The sequence below is a fragment of the Populus trichocarpa genome, chromosome 13, assembly GCF_000002775.5.
Source record: "Populus trichocarpa isolate Nisqually-1 chromosome 13, P.trichocarpa_v4.1, whole genome shotgun sequence".
In the NCBI taxonomy this organism is placed as follows: domain Eukaryota; kingdom Viridiplantae; phylum Streptophyta; class Magnoliopsida; order Malpighiales; family Salicaceae; genus Populus; species Populus trichocarpa.
Window position 1 is genome coordinate 11,603,874 of NC_037297.2, and position 21,254 is coordinate 11,625,127.

Genomic DNA, 21,254 nt, shown 5'->3' on the forward strand with positions numbered 1-21,254 from the left:
TCTTTGGGTTTTTTCAACGACCTTGATGAGACTTTCTTTCTTCCATAATTTCTCTTACACGGCATTGTTGACCACTAAAAACAATACACGTGTCATGGCTAGCATCGTGTTGGCCCACGATGAGTCCAAGTCTGATAAGAGATCCAATATTGCAGCAGCTTGAGCTTGGAAAGGGCCGTAGCCCATACGAATACATACCAAGTTTATCAGGAAGAAATATACGGTATTCCAGTGTTTTTAAACCCAGTCTGATAGTTGATTCAGCCTAAGATTCAAGTTACAGGTTTTGAACGGGTCACTGGGTCATCCGGGTCAACCCTATTTTTTTATAAATCAAAACGACATTGTTTTGGTAAAAAATAAAAAAATAGTCAGCGGGTTGTAACCAGGTTTTTAACCGGGTTTTGCCGGGTGAACCAGGTCAGCCGGGTTTTTAACTACCCTTATTTTTTCATGAACCCGACCTTGTTCCAGTCCCAGATCAACCGGATTCCAGGTCGTTTCATCGGGCTGAATTTTAAAACCATATATACGAGGTTGATTTGCCAAATCATAGTACAAATAGTGTTTTACGAGTATTTAGTCAATTTTCAATGTCATATTAGTTTAAGAAAAAAAATTAATTATCAATAATAAATTATTATCAAATTATTTTTTCTTAAATTTGAAGTTTCAATGATGCTACATAAGTTTTTTTTTTAAAAAAAAAAAAACTATAACTAAATCAGTTTATTTAATTGTTTGAGCGTGTATATAAATTAAAAGATAAAATACACAAAACTTTTGTCAAAGTGCAAATAAGCATTGAATATAAATTGTCAAGTACCAATAGTCCATGAATAACATTAGGGATATAATCGTGTCTTTCCATCAAGTAATATATTTCTATCCAATTGGTTTTGAGTAAAAAAATCCTAATGAATTTATTTAATTGAAATTTTAATCATAATATTTAATTTGATTAAAAAAACCATCCAAACCTTTCGTGAATGGTAATATGGATACTAAAGATATATTTATCATAAAAAAAAAAAAGAAATTAAAAGTATTTAGTAGTATGAAAATTCATATTTTTTTCATAGGGTCATGATTAGCTTAGTATTTTAAAGATGTTTGGAAATATTATAATAGTTGTTTTTTAAAATATTTTTTAAAATATTATAATATTTTTTATTTTTAAAAATTTATTTTTGATATTAATATAATAAAACGATTCAAAAAAATAATTTATTTTTTTAAAAATAATTTTCATAAAAAAATAGATTGAACCAAAGTTTTACCTTCGAGGACCGTCGAGCCTGTTTGGAGTGTGGTTGTAGTTGCGGTTGCTTTTTACTCAGAAATACATTAAAATGATATTTTTTTAATTATTTTTTATATTATCACATTAAAATGATTTGAAAATATTAAAAAATATATTAAATTGAAGCATAAAATATTAAAAAATTTAATTTTTTTTTAAATATTTTTAAAATATAAAAACAAATAGTATGATACCACTGGATAATTAATAGCTTTTGCGAGATAGGAAAATCCGGGGTCCATATACCACCGACCGAGTATATGACGTGTGAGAGAGAATCCACAACGGTTTTAGATATCTTCACTCCCTCAATCGGTGTTCTCTATAAGAAGCATTGGAGAGATCATAAAAAGAAAATAATATTCTATGGATTCAGGCTCCATGGAACTCAAAGTGATGTATTGTAAAGACGTAAACTCATTCAATTTCTTCAAAAAACTCTTAGTTTATGTTCTTGTTTCAATCGTGAGAGATGATGGTGGTGGTGATACTGATAAAAAACAACTGGAGCTGCAGAAACAGCAACAAAGAACACCCACTGACACAGAAGGAGATGGGAATCCCGAATGGAATCACCAGATGCATTTCGATCTGACCGAGGTTTCATTTCAAGATTGTGATCATTTCTTTATCCACTTCGATCTCTGTCATGAAGGTCTCTATTTTGGAGACAAAACTATTGGGAAAGTTCGTGTACCCTTGAAAGATTTGATCCAGGAGGCTAATGGAATTGTCAGGTTTTTGAGTTACGAGGTTCGAACTCCAGATGGAAAACCCAATGGCGTGCTAAAATTCTCCTGTAAGGTGAAGAACATGGGGACTAATTCTTCACAAGCTGGCATCACTGGGTATCCAATAGTCAATAATCAGCCATATCCAACATCGGAAGTTCAAAGTTTATCAGAACAAGCTCATTATCCAACGTTGGATTTGGAAGGTAACTCCCAGGAAACAGACACTGTGTCTCAAGTTCATTATACATCAGATTGGATACAATATTCCTCCCAAGAGAATTATTATCCGCCACCAGAAGCCTATTATCCACCGCCACCGCCGCCACCAGAAGCCTATTATCCACCACCACCACCACCAGAAGCCTATTATCCACCACCACCACCAGGACCACCACCACCGATGGTGGATGGGGCATGGGGATGTAACTGCCCGCCTCAGCCTCCACTGTTCCATACTTGGCCTCCTGGTGCTAATAGACAATTGCCGACATATGCTGACGAAGAGATGCGGGCAAATGATTTGAGATTGGGGAGAGTTCATCATTCATCGTTTTGGAATGGCAGGTGATGAACGTTGACTTGTTGTTGTGCTTTTGCTACCTAATGTTTTTCGCTGTAGAATGACAGATACAATGATGTGGCATCTCTGTCATGATGCTTTGCTGTCCTCTTCAGGTCCTGGAAGATGTAGCAATTGAGTGCACAAATTTGTCAATCAATTCCCTAGTTAACTAGCAGAATCGAAGCACGATTAAAAGAAATTGTATTCAAAATAATTGTACTAGACTGGTGTACATTTTGTGTATATGGCTACCGTTATTTTGATTGCTCAAAGGAATAGCTTGCAACCCTCTTGGAATTGGTAGCTGAGAACAAACCAGTTCCAATCCTTTGAAGCATTCTAATTCCAGAGGGTTTCCTAGCTAAAGCTCTTGATAAAGGGACAGATGCGATCAAAGACAGGGACTAGCATAACGATTGTCAGGTTTGTGAAGGATAGAAGCGTAGCAGTTGGTATTATGAAGCCTGATGCAATTGTTCTATCCTTACTAGCTCCTTGCATGGTGAAAAATGTCGAGTATTGTGCATCTACAATGGCATATAATAGATTTGTAGCCCTTATAGGAATAAACGCTTGGCACTGCCTTCGCTTCTTGATCTTCATCAATACTGCATACCCCGTCTTCTCCAAAGCAATCCAGCGCAAGAAAGGCTTTGTTGAGGAACCTGTAACATTGGAGGATCCAAATTTCCAGGTCAAGGAACTTCTTTATCTATAGACAACATTAAAGTTCCAGTTGTTCGCATAGAGTTTCTCTTACTTGAGTTGGTCACAGCCTTCATGGGCCAAGGTTCTATGATCAGCTTCCATGGCCTGCATATTCCTCGATCGTTGCTGCAACGAAAACCTGACCAATTCTCGTAAAGAAGCAATTCCCTTCTTTGATCTAATAACTATAAGTTTGAGGTCCAAACAAGAAGAGAACCAATGCAAGAACCATCATGAAACAGGGAATCCCAAATCCAAGAAATCAGCTAATGTAATCTTGGATGTAGAATAAGATTGAAAGTGTTAAGGTAATGACATGAAGAATGAGCTTCTGCCTTCGCTCTCCTCTGGGTCTTCCCCCATCAAATAGATGGGCTCCAAAAGCCTGGGTACAAGGCCTGTGCCCACGGTGACCATATATATATATATACATATATATATATATATATATTGAAAGCAAGAACAAGGCTTCTTTGAAATTGAGAGAATGAAGGATAGCAGACAGATTCGACAAGGCAAGTCCCAACAATCCAAGGGAAAATTACTAGCTTTCAAATTTAATTGTAAGGTAAGAAAACAAAAATCCACATTCTAAATCTTTTGCAAAGATAAGTTATGCCACTCTATATGATGTCTAATGATTCTCATGTATCCTAGTTGTTAGTGAATATATTTTGTAACCAATTAGTTGGTCACACATAAAACTCTAAATCTTTAATATTTATTTATATTTGATTAATGAATATAATGTTTAATTAATGAATCCAGAGTAAAGATAAAATCCATGAGACAAAAAAAAATATTTTACAAAGTAAATTATAGAATTATTATAATTATAAGATTCATGTTGCATCAAAGTATTATTCCTAAATATTCTCAGTTAATATTCTATTAAAAATAAATATTAATTAAAGCTATAAGACTATCATTTATATCAAGTATTGCAACACCGGACAATGTTTTAGTTAGTGATTACTAGAAAAAAAAAATCATATATTTCTTTTCTTATCTTTATGAAAGAAAACAAACCATTATGTGCCGTGTGAAATCATGAATGCCTTTGAATCTTGTTTATCACAAAAAGTATTATAGTACTTTTCATGCATGCAAAAAAATATCATACATTAATACGTGCATCACAACAAAAATGATTACTTCCATGCATTATAAGCAAATTGTTAGTGAATATATCATGCAGTTAATCAGTATAATCTATAATATTTGATTAATAAATCTAGAGTAAAGATAAAATTTATGGAACAATAATGTTTTGCACAGAAAATTATAAAGTTATTATAATTATAAGATTTCTAATGTATCAAAGTATTGTTTCTAAATGTTCCTCAACAATATTCTATTAAGACTAGACATTAATTAGAGTTTTCGAGACCAGTGCATATTATATTCCTTCCTTTATGAAAGGAAATTGTTTGTCTTATAAACTGAGGCTTGAAACTAATATACAGGCACTTGTCATATGACATATACACTGAACTAACTCGTAAAAGAACTTTATATGGAGAGATCACTTATGTCTTTGGAAAGGCTCTCATGATAGTTGTGTGAGTGATCTTTAGACTTAAGATCACTAAGTTATCTTATATAGGAAGTGTTATGCTTTGATTATAACCACACGTTGTCTTAATCAAAGGTAACAATAGACAGATATTGAGTATATCATAAACTATATGAAGGTATTTGAGTAATCAAGAGATGACTCATCATTCTAGGTGAATTAGGAAAAATATTTCATATGTTCTCAAATAGTATTGATTGTGAAATCCTTAGCCAATGTGGAATAAGTTTTGAAAAGAATTTTTCAAAACTTATTCAAATAATCAATGACTATAATGTTGAAAACTAAAATAATTTAACAAAACAGACATACTTCATGCTGTAATGTTTAAATTGAAAAAATCATAATGAAGGGATAATAATTATACCGAGAAACTAGTCACTAAAAGATTAAATCAAACCACTTATGATTTTTTTAATATTTGAAGGATCATAACAGGTTGCTAGATATTGTACTTGATCTTCAAATAAAAATAAATTAATTATTTAATTGATAGAAAATTAAATTATTTAATCTTATTTTATTTAGGATTATGATTTATATTTGGACCAACTTATTAGGAAACCTAATGAGTCACACACATAAGAACCATTGATCAAAAATTAAAATGAGATGATTAATCAAGTGTGGCTTGATTATAAATAAATTTTAGAAATTGAGGACTATAATGTAATTAATGCATGGTATTACAGTTCTAGACCTAAAAACAATCAAGTAAAGACTTGATTGAATAAATTTCTAAAATTAGCCTAAAATATTATATGTGATATTATTTAAGGATAAAATTGATATTTTGCTATTTATATGGTGTTTAGGTTTTGCTATAAATAGAATGTTATGCATTTTTATTTCCTAAAAAAAAAATAAGGGTGATAAAAGTACAATACATAAACACCTAAAAGATAAAAGAAAAAAACTAATACTCTAAGGTGATAAAAATCATGGGAATACGAATTATTATGAAAGTTTTATTCCCATACTAAATTGAGCTGAATCAAATAAATATGTATTAAAATTTTCAAATGCAATTCCAACTACAATTTCAATATAATTTTAACTTTTAATTTTAAAACATTTCAAAATTTATAAATGAATCGAAGTGAGCTATTACCTTAAGCAAATTAAATTGAGCCAAATCAGTTAATTTGGCTAAACATCACAAAAGTGGGGGAAATAAAAATGGTATCCGCTCTAACCAAACAAAAACCAAATTAAAACCCTGTTTGTTTGCCGAAAAATAATTCTTTTTTAAAAAAATTGGATTCATATAAAATAAATTATTTTTTTATGTTTAGTAGTGTCATGAAAAATAAGTTGGAAGAAATTTTTCAATGTGTGGCTATGCCATGAAAAATAAGCTAAAAAATAACTTATTAAATTTATTAAAAGAATTGGGACTAAATCTGTCATATGAAATTGTTAAAGGATGATGAAATTGAAAAAAAAAATTAATTTCATAATTTTCTTCAAATAAAATAAATAGAAATCAAAATAATGAAGACCAAATCTAATAAATAAAAAGAATTCAATTAAGAAAATAAAAAAAATAAAAAAAAAAATAAGAATTAAAGTTGATATAAAAATCAAATTCTAATGAATGAAATTAAAAAAATAAATAAATAAAATTCAAAACAAAATATTCAGCAATCAAAATATTAAAGATCAAATTTGATATAATTAATAAATAAAAAAAATATGTTTAAATTCTTTTCAACTTCTAAAAAGTATATTCCGACTAAAATAAAAGTAAAGTATTTTCTTGAAAATCAAATCAAATTTTTTTTTTATTTGAAAGTGTTTTTCATCGATAAACTTTTCTAATCGTAAATAAATTATGGAAAAGTTTTGAAAACGTTATAAAATAAAAGGGATAAAATTGATTGAGTTTGCTAGTTCAAAAGTAAAGTTTTAAACCGTAATTATGTTCATCCTATGCTGTATGGTTGACCCTACAATAAATTAGAAACTGTAAAGGATGATATTCGAACATTTTGAAGCTTAAACTTGTGGGAGTTTCATCATATACATAAAAATACCAATTAAAGATTAATTGGGTCGGCTATATACCCCAAGTATACCCATTAAACATTCCATGGAAAAAAATATATGGTCTTAAATAAGCTTTAATTATTTTTTTTTTTATTAATATGGATGTCCGGATCTGTTTGCGTGCATCTCAACTAATTTCACAGATCTTGAAGTTAATGACCATGTAAACCTCCAGTATAAGGGAGTAAATTCTTTAATTTTAAGTTTTTATTACTATGTCATGATGATTAATAAGTTTTGATTTTAAACTTTTTTTTTTAATTTTTAATTGTGCAATTTGATCATATTGTTTTAATAAGAAAATAAGAATTCAAGCACTGTACATGTAATGACAGAAGCTGATCTACAGCCAACAGAGTTGGATTTGGAGACAGGATGGCCCTTGCAGCCCACAAAACCATTGATTGTGCCTTGTAGTAATGGATTTTCAGTTGTCAGTGGCAATTTCAGACATGACCAAGGGATCAACTCCAACAACGACCACACATATGGCAGAGAAATGTTGCAGAGACCACCAGTCATCAATCAAGTAAATATGGCCTCTTTCTTTCACTTTCATTAACAACATATGAGATCAAATTACGGTGTTGTTGATTTTTTTCTTAACAAAAAAAAACAATTAAAAATATATATTTTTAGTTTATGTAACTAATGCTTTAAAAAGATTGTATCTATATTAAAAAAAAAAACTCAATATCCTAAATTTATATTTAAAGTTTGTTTGGAAATATGTAGAAATTGTTTTTTAAAATGCTTCTTGAAAATGCATTAAAATAATATTTTTTTATTTTTAATATTAGTATATCAAAACAATAAAAAAACACTAAAAAACTATTAATTTAAAAATAAAAATAAAAATAAAAATTTTCAAAAACAGTACACACGATTACTTACCTTAACAGAGTATCCTTGCAAGATTGGATTTGTTTGTTTTAGCTTTTGTGGTTGAGATTGTGATAGGATACAACCCATTTATGCACAAAACTCAACCACAAAAGCTAATTTTTTTTTTTTGTGGTTTTTTAGTGGGTTCCACACCCAACCTCAACCTCAACCTCCACCTCAAATACAAACACAAGATATAAGGCTAAGATATTACCAAGCTAGGCACAATTTTTAGCCCACCTAGGTAGCTTCCCTAATGGAGAATCTTCGCACTCTTTTTTGCCAATCATAATGACTTTTTCATTGTGATCCTGCTCTTGTTAATTTGCAGGTTTTTTACAAGGGAGGGCGACAAGAAAGTGGTGTAACGAGGTTCAATTTTGCCCATCCGCAGAAAGTTACTTGAAGAGTGGTTAGTATTCAATAGATAAAGCTTGGTTTTGGATGTGATTGCCCACATTGATCAAAAGTTTTATGAAGGGAATTCTAACTTTACTAAAAGTAAAATCATCATTGCACATGACTAGTATTTGGGTAAACCTCAAAATAGCCTCTAAACCATGAACTAAATCCCAAATGTTTAAGTTTCCAAAAAAACATTCTCAATTGGATGCGAGAATTCTTGATTTATCAATTTTTTTTATAAACATACTCATAATTTTTTTTTTTTAATATGGGTGTTTGGGACAACTTGTATCCACCTTAACTAATCTCACGGGCCCTGAAGTTAACAACCATGTAAGTCTCCAGTGGCCTTGAGATTTATGGAACTCGAACTGTTGACCTTTAGACTTAAGATTTAATCAATTAAGCTATACCCCTTAAAATTCACACATAATAATTAATATGGGTGAAATCCATTAATGAATATGGATGGAAGATTTCATTGAGCTTAGTAAATTGTTGATGAATCAATTGAGATAACAAATTTATAGCTAAGGTGTTTATTTAAGGTTTTCTTATGGTATTTACTTACTTTATTTACTGTGTTATTGTTGTGGGTTGGACCAAAAAAATTTATAACATTAAAATAATATTATCTAGAATGTAAAATTTTTTTGGGTATTATTATTAAATTTGATGTAACAATTTAAACTCCAAAACTCCCAATATAACTATTTTTTTAGCTTGAATTTTAAATTAAATTATATGTAAGTTGCCTCGATATGATGTTATTGACTAGGCAAGTTAAAAAAAAAAACAAGTCAGGTTAAACCTGACAATTCGACAAATCCATGACCTGGATTATGGATTTTATTTGGTCAAATTAATTTTTTTATTATATGATAAAAAATACAAAAAATAAATTTATCGATAAAATTAAATAAAAACTCAAATTAAAAAATAGAATTGAAAAAAAATTAAATTAAAAAAAATCAAAAGGCATATTACAATAAAACTCAAGTGTGTGGGCCTGAAAGAGACATGCAGGCCTGGGCTAATATTTTACTTTTAAAAAATAAACAAAAAAGTCATTTATGTTCTTAAAAAACATATTGTTAACTACTTAGAATCAAAATCACGATCTTGACATCAACTCAGACGCTTACCGCTTGAACTATGACGCGAAGTTATTAACCAATCAATTAAAAAATATATCTTAGCTTGTTTCCCTATTTATATGAATGCGAAACAAGCTCCATGGCATTTAGTTATTTTGTTAATGATCAAGGCTAAATTAGTTTCTTTGGCTCCCGCTTTCTTTCATTTTGTGTTTTAATTGTTGGTTGTGATTATTATGTTGTGATGTGATGTAATTTGTGAAATGAAGTAACCAAATTTTATTTTATTTTATTAATAGGGGTTTCTATATGAGCTTGTGTGTACCTTGACTAACCCCACAGGTCCTGAAGCTAACGACATTGTAAGCCTTCAGTGATCCTGAGAGGACTCGAACTCGTGATCATTGGGAAGTAAACTCAAAATCTGACCAGTTGAACAATCCCTCAGAATTAATAACTAAATTATTTAATAATAAATTATGTTGTTGGATTCTATTTCAACTTATTATTATGTCAATTGAATTAAAATGTATATAAATAACATATAGTGGCTAAATTGATTTTAAAAAATAACGCTATTATTAAAATAGTATATCAATTTAATATAATTTTTATATCTTTATTTGTTTTAATTTAAAACTTTATAAAAATTAACTTATTTATATATTTAATATAATGAATAGTGTATAACAAGATAGAATAAACATTATTTATTGTTAAAAATATTCGTAATTATCTAAGTATTTATAATAAAAAATAAATGTGAATTTTATTTAAATAAAGCTCATAGTAATTTTATTTACGAATATAAGACTGAGAATATAAAATAATAAAACTCAAAAAATTGTCATAAACATCAAGGCAAGTACGCATTAGTGACAATTTTGTACCTTAAAAAATAAGCCTATTTTTGTCCTTTTCTTTTTAAATGGTAGCATATATAGCATAAGGATGAGTTTGTTATGGAATGTTATTAAACTATAAAGTAATAAATAATTATTAAAAAAATGTCATTCACTACTATTGTATTATTGTTATTATTTTCTTTTTCTTTTCTTTTTGAACAATTGACTAAGCATACTCAAGTTAATTTATTTTTATTTTGTCATAAATATATTATGTATCTAATAACTATGCTTGAAAATATATAGGATAAAAAATTATACGTACTTGACTACTTATCCAACACCTTCATTTCTTGAATTCTACCCTTTGTTTGATGTCCATCATCCTCCTATATAAAATGTTCCCTTTTCTATTATTATTATTATTATTATTATTATTCGTGTGTGAAAAAGGTATAAAAAATCATTATTCAAATCTGTGATATTATGTATTTGATTCAAATCCGGAATTCAGAACCTATTTTAATAATTTCTTAAAACAAAACCCCATTTTAATTGATATCTTTCTTTGTTTTTTAGCAAGAAATGGCGCAATTAGAATAAATATATAAAAAAAGATTCGGAGAATTTAAAATTATCTCTCTATTCAAAATCCTTTTTATCTTATTAATGCACTTCAGATTGTTTTTACCTGATTATTTATTTTTTAAAACAAAAACTAATTAATATTATAAAATCAAGTTTTAATAAAAAAAAATATTTTGATAATGTTGACATGAATATATTAAAAACTATAAAAATAATATATTGCTCACGGGATGTGGTAGGGAAATTTTTAAAGTTTATTTTTTTATTTAATTATACAATAATAAAAATAAATGTATCGAGAAAAACCAACTAATAAAATTTAAAAAAATCATGTAGAGCTACACAAAAAAACATTCACCAATATTATAAAAAAAGCTATAATTTTATTTAAAAACAAAGTAAATATAAAACGATATTTAATAAAATAATATCCTAAATATATTTTTAATTTATTTATTTTAATAACAATTAATTAAAATAGAAGAAAAAATTAAAAAAAAAAAACCATAAATGCTTTAACAAAAAGAAATCAAGTGTTTGTGTACGGTCCATAACAAAGGAGGACAAGTGAGGAGGACAAGGGAGCGTGGGCTTGCAAAGCTAAGACCGCGTGTCATGGCCTTCATTTTTTTTTTTAATGGGCGTTGTTCGCCACTATATATATATATATATATATATATATATATATATATATATAGATTTCTCATCGTCTACTAATTGGTTTTTTTTTTTAAGGATATAAGATGGCTAAAAAGATGTTTCTCCACCTCTTGTATCCAAAAAAATCTATTTTCAAGTTTTTTTCTCACTTAAAAATATTAAAAAACATACCTTATAAATCTCAACAAATCTATATCTAACTAGTGACCAACTTTTAAGCAGTCAAAATTCAAAAAATCATCTCAAATAAAAAATAAATTGAACCCTAATCTTTTTTTTTCAGGATAAAAGATAAATATATCTCATTCAAAACTCATTTCATGAAATATAACTCATTAACCGTGGCAAACTAACAGCTTTTTTTTCTTCTCTTGATAAACAACTATTTTTCTTTACAAATAAAAATAAATAAATTCAGGGCTTGAAATATGAATAAAACTCATTAACCAAGATAGCCAACCAACAACTTTTTTCTCTCCTCCACTTTTTAGATGATTTGTTTTTTTAATTCAGAGGTAGAAACATGAATAAAACAAAATTTTAAACCAAAACATTAACTATAAAAGTTTTACTGTACCCCTCCTCACAAAGCACTTTTTATTAGAATAATATTTTTTTTCTTTGATTTTTTCAATCAATGGTTTTTTTTAAAATTTTCATCCTTTATTATTAGATTTTTTCATTTAGTTACCGAACTTTTATAACACATATCCTACGTTTGACATGTTAACCTAGTTTAGCGGGTTAACTTGGTTGACTTATATTTTTTTCTTTTTCTTAATTATATTTTTTTCAATTTCATCCTTTAGTATTGATTTGATTAAAAATTAAACTTTATGATTTGTTTTGTTTGCTTTTTATCAGGTTATCCTGGTTTCATGACCCGAGAATAATGCTTAATGACTTAACCCGAGTTGACTCGGGTTGTTTTTTCTGTCTTTTATTTAATTGATTTTTTTTAATTTTATCATTCAATACTGGGTCGTTTGATAATTGAGCTTCATAATCTGTTTTAATATGTTTTTTATGAGAATATATTGACCCCACGATCAAGGACACATGTTTTGATATTTTAACCTTGGTTAAATCAGGTCATTTTTATATTTTCTTTCTAAGAGGTTATATCGGTCTCATTACTCAGGTCACGGGTCCTTCAACATTAGACTTGATTTTCTTGGGTTGTCCCCGTCTCATGACCCGGGTCGCGGGTTAACCCAATTGACTTATTTTTTTAATTGGCTTTTTTTTTTCAATTTCATCAATTAATATTGTGTTTGATTGAGAATTAGATTTCATGATTTGTTTCGGTTTGTTTTTCATTAGGTTATTCTGGTCTCATGATCCAGAAATAATGCTTAACGGTTAACTCATGTTGACTTGACTTATTTTTTATGTTATTTTTTTAATTGAAATTTTTACAAATTTAATCGTTCAACATTAGGTCCGACAGGATCGATTGAGAATTGAGTTTTATAATTTGTTTTGACTTTCTTTCTATGGGTTATTTCGACTTTCTTTCTATGGGTTATTTCGACTTTCAAGACCAAAGTCATGGATTCGATAAGTTAACTCAGGTTAAATTATTTTATTTTTTTAATTTTTTCTCTATAAGGTTGTCCTAGTCTGATGATTCGGGTCATGAGTTTGATGGATTGACTTAGGTTGTTTTTTGTGTTTTTTTAATCTCATTGGGGATTTGAATTAGTCATTGTTTTCGATTTGCTTTTCATGAGGTTACCTTGGTCTTATAACTTAGGTTGCAAGTTTGATATGTTAACTCGAGTTATTTTTTTAGGTCCCTTTTTAATTGATTTTTTTTCAATTTCATCATTCAATATTTGATTGATTAGGAATTAAATTTTATAATTTATTTTGACTTGCTTTCTATAAAGTTATCAAAGTTTCATAACCCGAGTCATAAATTTGACACATGAATCCGGGTTGTTTGAGGTCATTCCAATATGTTCTTATTTTAATATTATAAAAATATATCATCTTGAAATTTTATTTAGTCATATATATTTTTTACATATTATTTTTATACTAGTTACATTATATAAACCCTCAAACAATTTTTTTTTCTACTAAAAAAAACATTAACCATATTTAAATATTTTATTTTGACATTCAATCAAAAATTAACTTGACCGGCAATAATCATCTTTGTAAAAAGACTAAAAGAACAAAAAAAGAAGTCTAACTTTGTCGCACAAATTTCAAATAGGTTACGATTTTTTTTTTCTTTTTGGTCCTTTTTATTTGTATCTTTACACTAAGAATTCAAATCAATCTGTAATCAAGTTCGGAAATTTAATCAAAACCTTTTAACTTCCAAGAATTTACAAATAGAAAATATCATAAACTAAAAACAACACCTTCTTAAACAGGGCAATTAGAAAAAGTTTGATAATAAAAAAAACTCGACTGTAAATCCTAAATATGTGAAGAGAAGCACAGTGCAGCTCGTTACAGTATTTTCCCGGTTTTTTTTCTTAATTTTTAATCTAATTTAATTGTAATGAAATTGTAATGCCTGCCTAAGATGAATCCAGAAGCTAAGGAAGTAGGAACTAACGAGCAAAGTGATGTTTTCTTACTTGGAAGTATAATTACTTGAAGTCTCACAAATTGAAATTACATTACCAAATCCTATGATTAACAAAATCACTCAAACCATAATCAACAACATCAAATCCAAAATGTAATTTACATCAAACCCCACAAAAAAATAAAATCTATAAAAAAACTAACCCAAAAGAGGAGTATTAAGATTATATTCATGGTCATTTTGACCATCTTGATCATCGTCATGATCATCAAATTCATCACCACACTCATACACAGATCCAACGAGCCGTAGCTGATCTTCTAAATACCTTTGCAATAACCCAACTTCTTTACCCTCTTCCTCTTCACAATCACAGTCACAAAACCCCTCTTCACACCGCCGCAACCGATCGCCTCCGTCCTCTTTGTTCTTGCCCCGGCCACGGCGGCAGAGGCGGATGCATAGCTCGGAGGCACATAGTAGAGGCAAGGTGACACAGAGGAATGGAAGGAGGATCGGTGAGAAGAGGAGGAGGAAGACGCAACGGCTCCGTCGGGTTCGGAGCCAGGTGCTGGTGGCTAGCATGACTCGATAAGGTGGGGAACACATGGTGGGGGATTGATTGTGGTAGTGGTGGTGGAGGCGGAAGTCATGGCGGTAAATCGGTGGTGGTGGTGGTGGTGGTGGTGGAGCTTTGGAACTTGGGAGAGGAGAAGGGGTGTAATGTGAGTGGGGATTTTTATACATGGAGGGCATGTGATTGTTGAAAGCGATGATTTTTGTATTTTTTGAAGCAGTCAATCTTCATCAGGAAGTTGTAAGGACTTCGATATTTTGAAGTCGTTAATCTTCGCAACGAAGTTGCAAGTACTGATGATAATTTAATCTAATTTTATGAATATTGAAATGACTTTACCTGATTTGAAAGGATAATTTTTTATATATATAATAAATAATAGATAGAATATAAATATTATTAAATTTGTCTGAATTTAATTTGAAGTATATATTTATATTATATAAATATATTTGTAGATTATTTAAATTTTTTTAATATAATATGATATCTATGTACTTTATATATTAACTATTTTATTTTTTATTGATTAATAAATAATAGTGAATAATAGATATTCATTAGATACTCAAAACCCCATGAATAATAGGTATAGTATAAATATTAAGAAATTTGACCGTGAGTGTTCATTATAATATATAGTTGTAAGGATTAAAGAGTACTTGTAATTATTCATTGAACTTTAATTTAAAATTAATTTGAGATTTAACACGCTTGTTTATTGGAAAATAATTTTTTTAGAAGTGATTTTTATAAAAAAAAAAACCACAAAAAAGTAAATTATTTTATAATATTTGATAGTGTCATAGAAAATGAGTAGAAAAATAATATGATCTCATAAATTATTTTAAATAAAATAAATAACAATTAAAATAATAAAGACCTAACCTAACAGATAAAAAAATTAAAAAATATATAATTTCATAAATTATTTTAAATAAACTAAATAGCAATAAAAAAATAAAAATATCAAATCTGATAGATAAAAAATCTCAATTAAGAAAAGAATAAGAGACAAGCAAATAACAATTAAAAGAATGAGACTCAAAGTTGATATAAAATCCAAATTAAATCAAATTGTAAGGGATGAAACTGAAAAAAAATCAAGACAAAATATATAGAAAATAAAAGATTAAGGACCAAATTTGATATAATCAACAAATAATAAGACAATTCTAAATTTTTCACAACTTCTAAAACATGTTTTCCACCCAAAATAAAAGGAATACTTTTCTTAAAACTATGCAGAAAAATCTTTTACTAAAAAATATTTTTTATTAATTAATTTTTTTAAAAGTAAACAAACATAAGACAAATTGGAAAGCACTTTCCAAATAAAAAAGGACTTAAAAGTATTTATTTTTAATTTCAAAAACAAAGAAAATCAATAATTAGTATAGGTAGTGTTAAATCACTTTAATGATAATTAAAGTGTTGTTGATATTATTTTTATTTTTATTTTTTTATTTATAAGTTCTAATAACTTTATTTTTTTTCAGAAAACAAAAAAAATCATTAGCTCTAGTTACAATTTTATTTTAGTTTCTATAAAATAATTAATTATATGCGAGGATTACTTTACAATACTGGGAAGATGATAAAGGTGTAGTGAGTAAAAGGGAAAACTCCGTTTTGATTATCAATAAATATGGGAAACAAGATTTAACTCTAAAAAGAATTTAATATATTTTGGAGTTAATATTTAGAAAAAATTTATTAAGTTTCTCAAAATATACTGAATTAATATAGAGAATATATTATTAAAATCATTCGTAAAAGAAAATTTAATCTTAATCAATACGTTAAATGATCCAAAAATATTTAGGAAAAGATATATCAATTGAGTGATTTGCATTACCAAATGGATCCATAACGTAATACATTATTGGCTGTAGTCCTTTTTATTATAGGTCCAAAATCTATTTGGTTTTCAAAACAATATCATTTAAAAAAAATTAAAGAAAACAATCAAAAGATTGATGGTCGGTTTTGATTGGGTTAATCCAGGTTTTTAATTAGATTAACCTAATTTTTTTATATTTTTTTTCAATCTTGATCAATCCAAGATCTAGTTCAACTCATCAATCATACTGAGTTTTAAAACAATTTTTTTACCATACAAATTGTATGTTCTTGTAAGAATGATAAAATACTCACAAGTAATTTCAAGCCTTTCATTATATATTTGATAATGATATATCTTTTGTGAATAAAAAAAAGATTCCTCATAAAAGCTAATAAACACTAGATTTTAATATTAATGGATGGTCTCAGATGAAAGCAATTAGCTATTTTAATTTTAAAATTATTCATAGAAAATATAAACACAACAACATAACCAAACACTATAATAATAATAAAAAAATATCGGCAAATTATGTGCCCGTTTGACACTATGACTGCAGGTGAAGTTGATTATATACCACATATATTGATGTTTGGTTTAGTTAAAAAACATAGTTTTTTGTTTTTGTGAAACCCACCATATTTGCGGCTGTGTCTCAAATTTAACAAAAGCAAAAAATTGCTGCTTCTGCCTGCGTTCCGTCTTTATGTGCAGAGTGAATAATTCACTCTGCAGAACTGCGCAAAGTAAGTTTTTAATTCACTTTGCACTGTTCACTTAATTTTAAGTGAACAGTGCAAAGTGAATTAAAAACTCACTTTGCACAGTTCTGCTTATCCATTATTGATGGTCGGACCGGGTCCAGCCTGAACCTAAATACATTGGACCGGGTCCGACCCAGTAAAAAAACCAGTTTTTTTAATTTTTAATTGTGTTTTATTTGAAAAACTAGTATTTAACATTATTCAATGACACTGCATCAATTAGAAAGAGATCGCATGATGGTGTAGCATTTACAGAATTTGATCGTAATCCCAATTTTGTTCATGATGATATTTTACCTGATTTTGTTGCATGCTAAAAAAACCATGAAAACTGTAGTCCTTGTCGAATGAATTTATATAAAGTATTTATTTATTTCATGATGTAATAGCAGTAGTTAAATTTACAATATTTAAATTAAAAACCATCAATATTAATATATATCATTTTTAGTTATTTTAAAACCTCAAATTGAAAAGCATTTTTAACCAAACACATTAAACTATTTTTTGTTCAACCTCAATTTCAACCACAGTTTTAACCAAACATATATAAATACCAAATCAATCTCAACCAAAAGTACTTTTTATAAAATAACTTTTTTCAAATATTATTTAAAAGAAGTTATCATATACATATATACTCTAATTTAATCTTTCCCTCTCTTATTTTTAAATTTTACTCAATAAAAATGTATTTTTTTAAAGAAAAGTTCTCCCATCAAATCCACTGTCCATTCCTTCTCGGAAAAAAAAAGAAAAAAAATATTGTTTGCAAACATATTATTGTTAAAAACACATCTATTTATTATGAGAAATATTTTGTTAAGAAAATAATAAATATTTTTTTTTGCACATACCAAATATATTAATGTTTTACCTAACTCTATTTAAAAATCCTTTCACATATATGTGTATGCTAGGCTTTCGACCCACGATTCATTACAGGTCGGATAAAAAGCATATAATTGTATTAAAAAATATAAACGTAGTTCTCTTTTACCTGCATACAATAAAATATTTGAAATGATGATTAAAAACTCAACCAATATATCATAATAAATGAAAAAAAAAGTTTGTGTGACTAGTTTGACAAAGCGGACAAACAACAAACTAGATGCCTCACTCAAAAGGTAATCTGGTTAAAAGAAAAATGCCTCTGTCATTTTAGTCTTGTCTAACCCTAGCTTAAATGTGAAAACAAAGAATTGTCAAATGATTAAAAAAAAAACAAAATCGAGGGAGTGAAATGAAAAGACGACGATAAACTATATTGACTTGAGTTAACACGTAAACTTTACCGTCCGGGTAATTGATATGACCATAATGAGTTAATGTGACTGGATAATTTATCTTTATTTTTCCTTCCCTTATTATCTTCCCGATTGGACCTCCATTGTATCTTAATTGACCACAAATCGGATTAAATCCAGAAGTAAATAAAAGGATTTAAGCTAAAAGTTTAAAAATATGTCATACTGTATTTGATCTCAATCAATTTTAATTAACAAATAAAATTTAGAACCTAGGTAAAACATGATCCCAATTAGGCATAATTGTTTTAAGATAAATGAGAAAAAATGATTAAATTGCTTTTTTTTAAAAAAAGTGAAATAAGAAAAAAATCAATGATAAAAAGAGTTAAACTATATTTAAAAAAAAACTAGGGGGGAAATGCATTAAAAAAACCCAAAATGTTGTGTCATAACCTATCGAATCACCAATCCATGCCAAGGACTCAACAAGGTCTAATAATTTTTTTATTATTCAATTTATGTTGCACCTAAATAAAGAATAAAAGAATTACAAAAACAAACTGCACAAAAGAACCTAGTGCATTTGGGCCCATTAAAAAAGACCTTAGGCATTTGGGCCTCGTGGCCCAGGCCCGCCCACCTGGATTTTTTTAAAATATTTTTAAGGGGCGATCAAAATTAATCAGGCAACACGTCACCTACTGTAGCAGCCAATGTGTCTCCAGTTTACCAATTATAAGAATTCCTTATTCATCCTAGCTACACAAGGAAAGAAGAGCTGATGCTAATTAATGACATATTAGTTATTTTTATTATTTTCTTTCATGTTTGGGATTATTTAAAACTTTATTTTGAGTTAGGATTCAAGACTTGTTTGGATCAGGTTATGAGTTTTTCAATTTAGGGTTTTTGGGTCAGTTTTGTATGTGGGTCAGTTCAACGCACAAGGGTAGATCCATTAGGGTTAATTTTTAAGAACTATTTAAACACATGTAACCTAAATTTCAGCAGTCATTGATGAATATTACTTCTGAATTTTTTAGTTTTAATGTGTGAGAGTGATTCTTGCGTTTTTCAGTTCTTGAACGAACTGAATCTGACTTATCAAAGATTGACTGACTTTGTGGCATCATTCTACTTCATTCCAATAGTGTTGGTGTCTTGGGACATGTTTTTATTGGGTCACACTTCTATCAGATATTTTTTAGCTTTCCGAGATCAGATCTCAATCTTGATTGTCGGTTGCGTGACCACGTGATCACAAGGTTCGCATCACACTAGGTTTTGTGTTATTTTAGAGAGAGAATAGAGAAGGTGAATAGAAGAAAAAATAAAAAGGTGTTGCAACTTGTATGCATCGTTGCTAGATTGAACTTGATTTGGTTGGTTGACCAGAAAAATCCAGTATTAAAAATCTAATCTATGTTGGGGTTCAATTGAATCATATAAAAACCAACTCTAAGAAATTCAGTTATTCTGCCTAAATCAATAAGAAATTAAATAAAAACTCTATTATTTTAATAAAAATAATTAACTTGATGGTTTAGGCTCTTTTATGTGTGTGTTTATCTACTATGTTACTTGCTAAATTAATCATAGGGGTTATGAGGTAGTCCGGGTATAAGAAAGATGAACTTGGTAACGGGCTAGACTTGGTAAGCATTTCATATGGAAAAAAAGTTTGGGCTAGAAGAAAATGAAGACAAGTATGGTTGTGGGTTGGACTAAGTAAGTATTGCACATAAAAATCAAGTAGTTATGAAGTCTGGATCAGAAGAAAGGAAAGACAAACTCAGCTGTAAGTAAGAATTGATAAGATCTATGCTTGTAAAAAAAATTGACTACTTTAAGCACATAAGGTAATGAAGATGGGCAATTTTAGTTATGCTTCCTTGAAATAAGAAAATAATGAAGAGAATGGGTGGTTAATAGATGATTATCCATTATGTTTCTATATAACTCAAGGCTGTGAGAGGAGTAGGACATCATCGACAACAACAATAAATCAACAACAATTGCTCTGTAATTGAACTAAGTTTACAAGATCTTTAAAACGTGTTATTAGTAAGCTTGTAATCCCATAGGTAGATAATAAGTAGGCAAATAACTTGTAGATTGATAATTTGTAGGCAATAATCACTATCACTGGACTTATAAACCAGCAGGCTTGTAGTTTCCATTGTAATTTAGTATGCTTGCAATTTTCATTACCAGAAAACCCAGAAAATACTAAAAAATATATCAATTCATGTTCTCCTATCAAGGAATTCCCGTGCATAGTTGTAATAAAATCAAGAATCATCCAATGAATATTATTTCTTTGATCTTGAACTGCTAAGGTATGTTTTGCATTAAAAGGAATCAAGTTGTTTGATTACTCTTCGAGTTTAAATTTGCTTTATGCATATAAAAACAAAGATCATATGAATAATTTAGAGTTTAAGTTTGGAGTTGAGATCGTTAACATCATATTTAACATTCAACTTAGAAATCTAAAATTCTCTTAATTGAGGCAGGCATAAAAAAACTCGAAACCCTATCTATCAAGTATGTTTTGAGGATAAAAAAAGATGACACTAGGTGTGTAATGTTAACATATTGGGTGGTTTTTTACACTATTGAATCTGGATGAGTTGATTTGGCCTGAGAGAAAAATTGACTAGCTAGGGTCCAATTAGATTTCTAATTAGATCAAGCTACCAAAATTTTTACCCAAATCTAGGCTAGATTGGCGGGCAAGATCTAATCAGATATGAATCGGATTATATAACTCAATTGAAACAAATTTATTATTAAGTGAAGGATACTCTTAGTATTAAAGTTTTTTTTCCCCCCATTTTAGGGATTGTTGAAA

At 28.5% G+C, this 21,254-nt stretch overlaps 2 protein-coding genes across 2 annotated transcripts; one reads left to right on the plus strand and one right to left on the minus strand.

Moving 5' to 3' along the window:
* Positions 1 to 1,540: 1,540 nt before the first annotated feature.
* On the plus strand, positions 1,541 to 3,342 carry LOC18104404 (protein SRC2 homolog). The gene is made up of 2 exons (XM_052446401.1): positions 1,541 to 2,601; positions 2,713 to 3,342. The coding sequence occupies exons 1-2, from the start codon at positions 1,670 to 1,672 to the stop codon at positions 2,726 to 2,728; spliced, it is 948 nt and encodes a 315-aa protein (XP_052302361.1). The 5' UTR covers positions 1,541 to 1,669; the 3' UTR covers positions 2,729 to 3,342.
* A 10,641-nt stretch (positions 3,343 to 13,983) lies between these two features.
* Positions 13,984 to 14,791, minus strand: LOC112323908 (uncharacterized). Its single transcript, XM_024584136.2, has one exon. The coding sequence runs from the start codon at positions 14,714 to 14,716 to the stop codon at positions 14,159 to 14,161; it is 558 nt and encodes a 185-aa protein (XP_024439904.2). The 5' UTR covers positions 14,717 to 14,791; the 3' UTR covers positions 13,984 to 14,158.
* Between the last annotated feature and the right edge of the window lie 6,463 nt (positions 14,792 to 21,254).

What these genes read in the sequence shown, in the direction of transcription:
- LOC18104404 (XM_052446401.1), top strand. Translation starts at nt 1,670, where the DNA reads ATGGATTCAGGCTCCATGGAACTCAAAGTGATGTATTGTAAAGACGTA.
- LOC112323908 (XM_024584136.2), bottom strand. Translation starts at nt 14,716, where the DNA reads ATGCCCTCCATGTATAAAAATCCCCACTCACATTACACCCCTTCTCCT.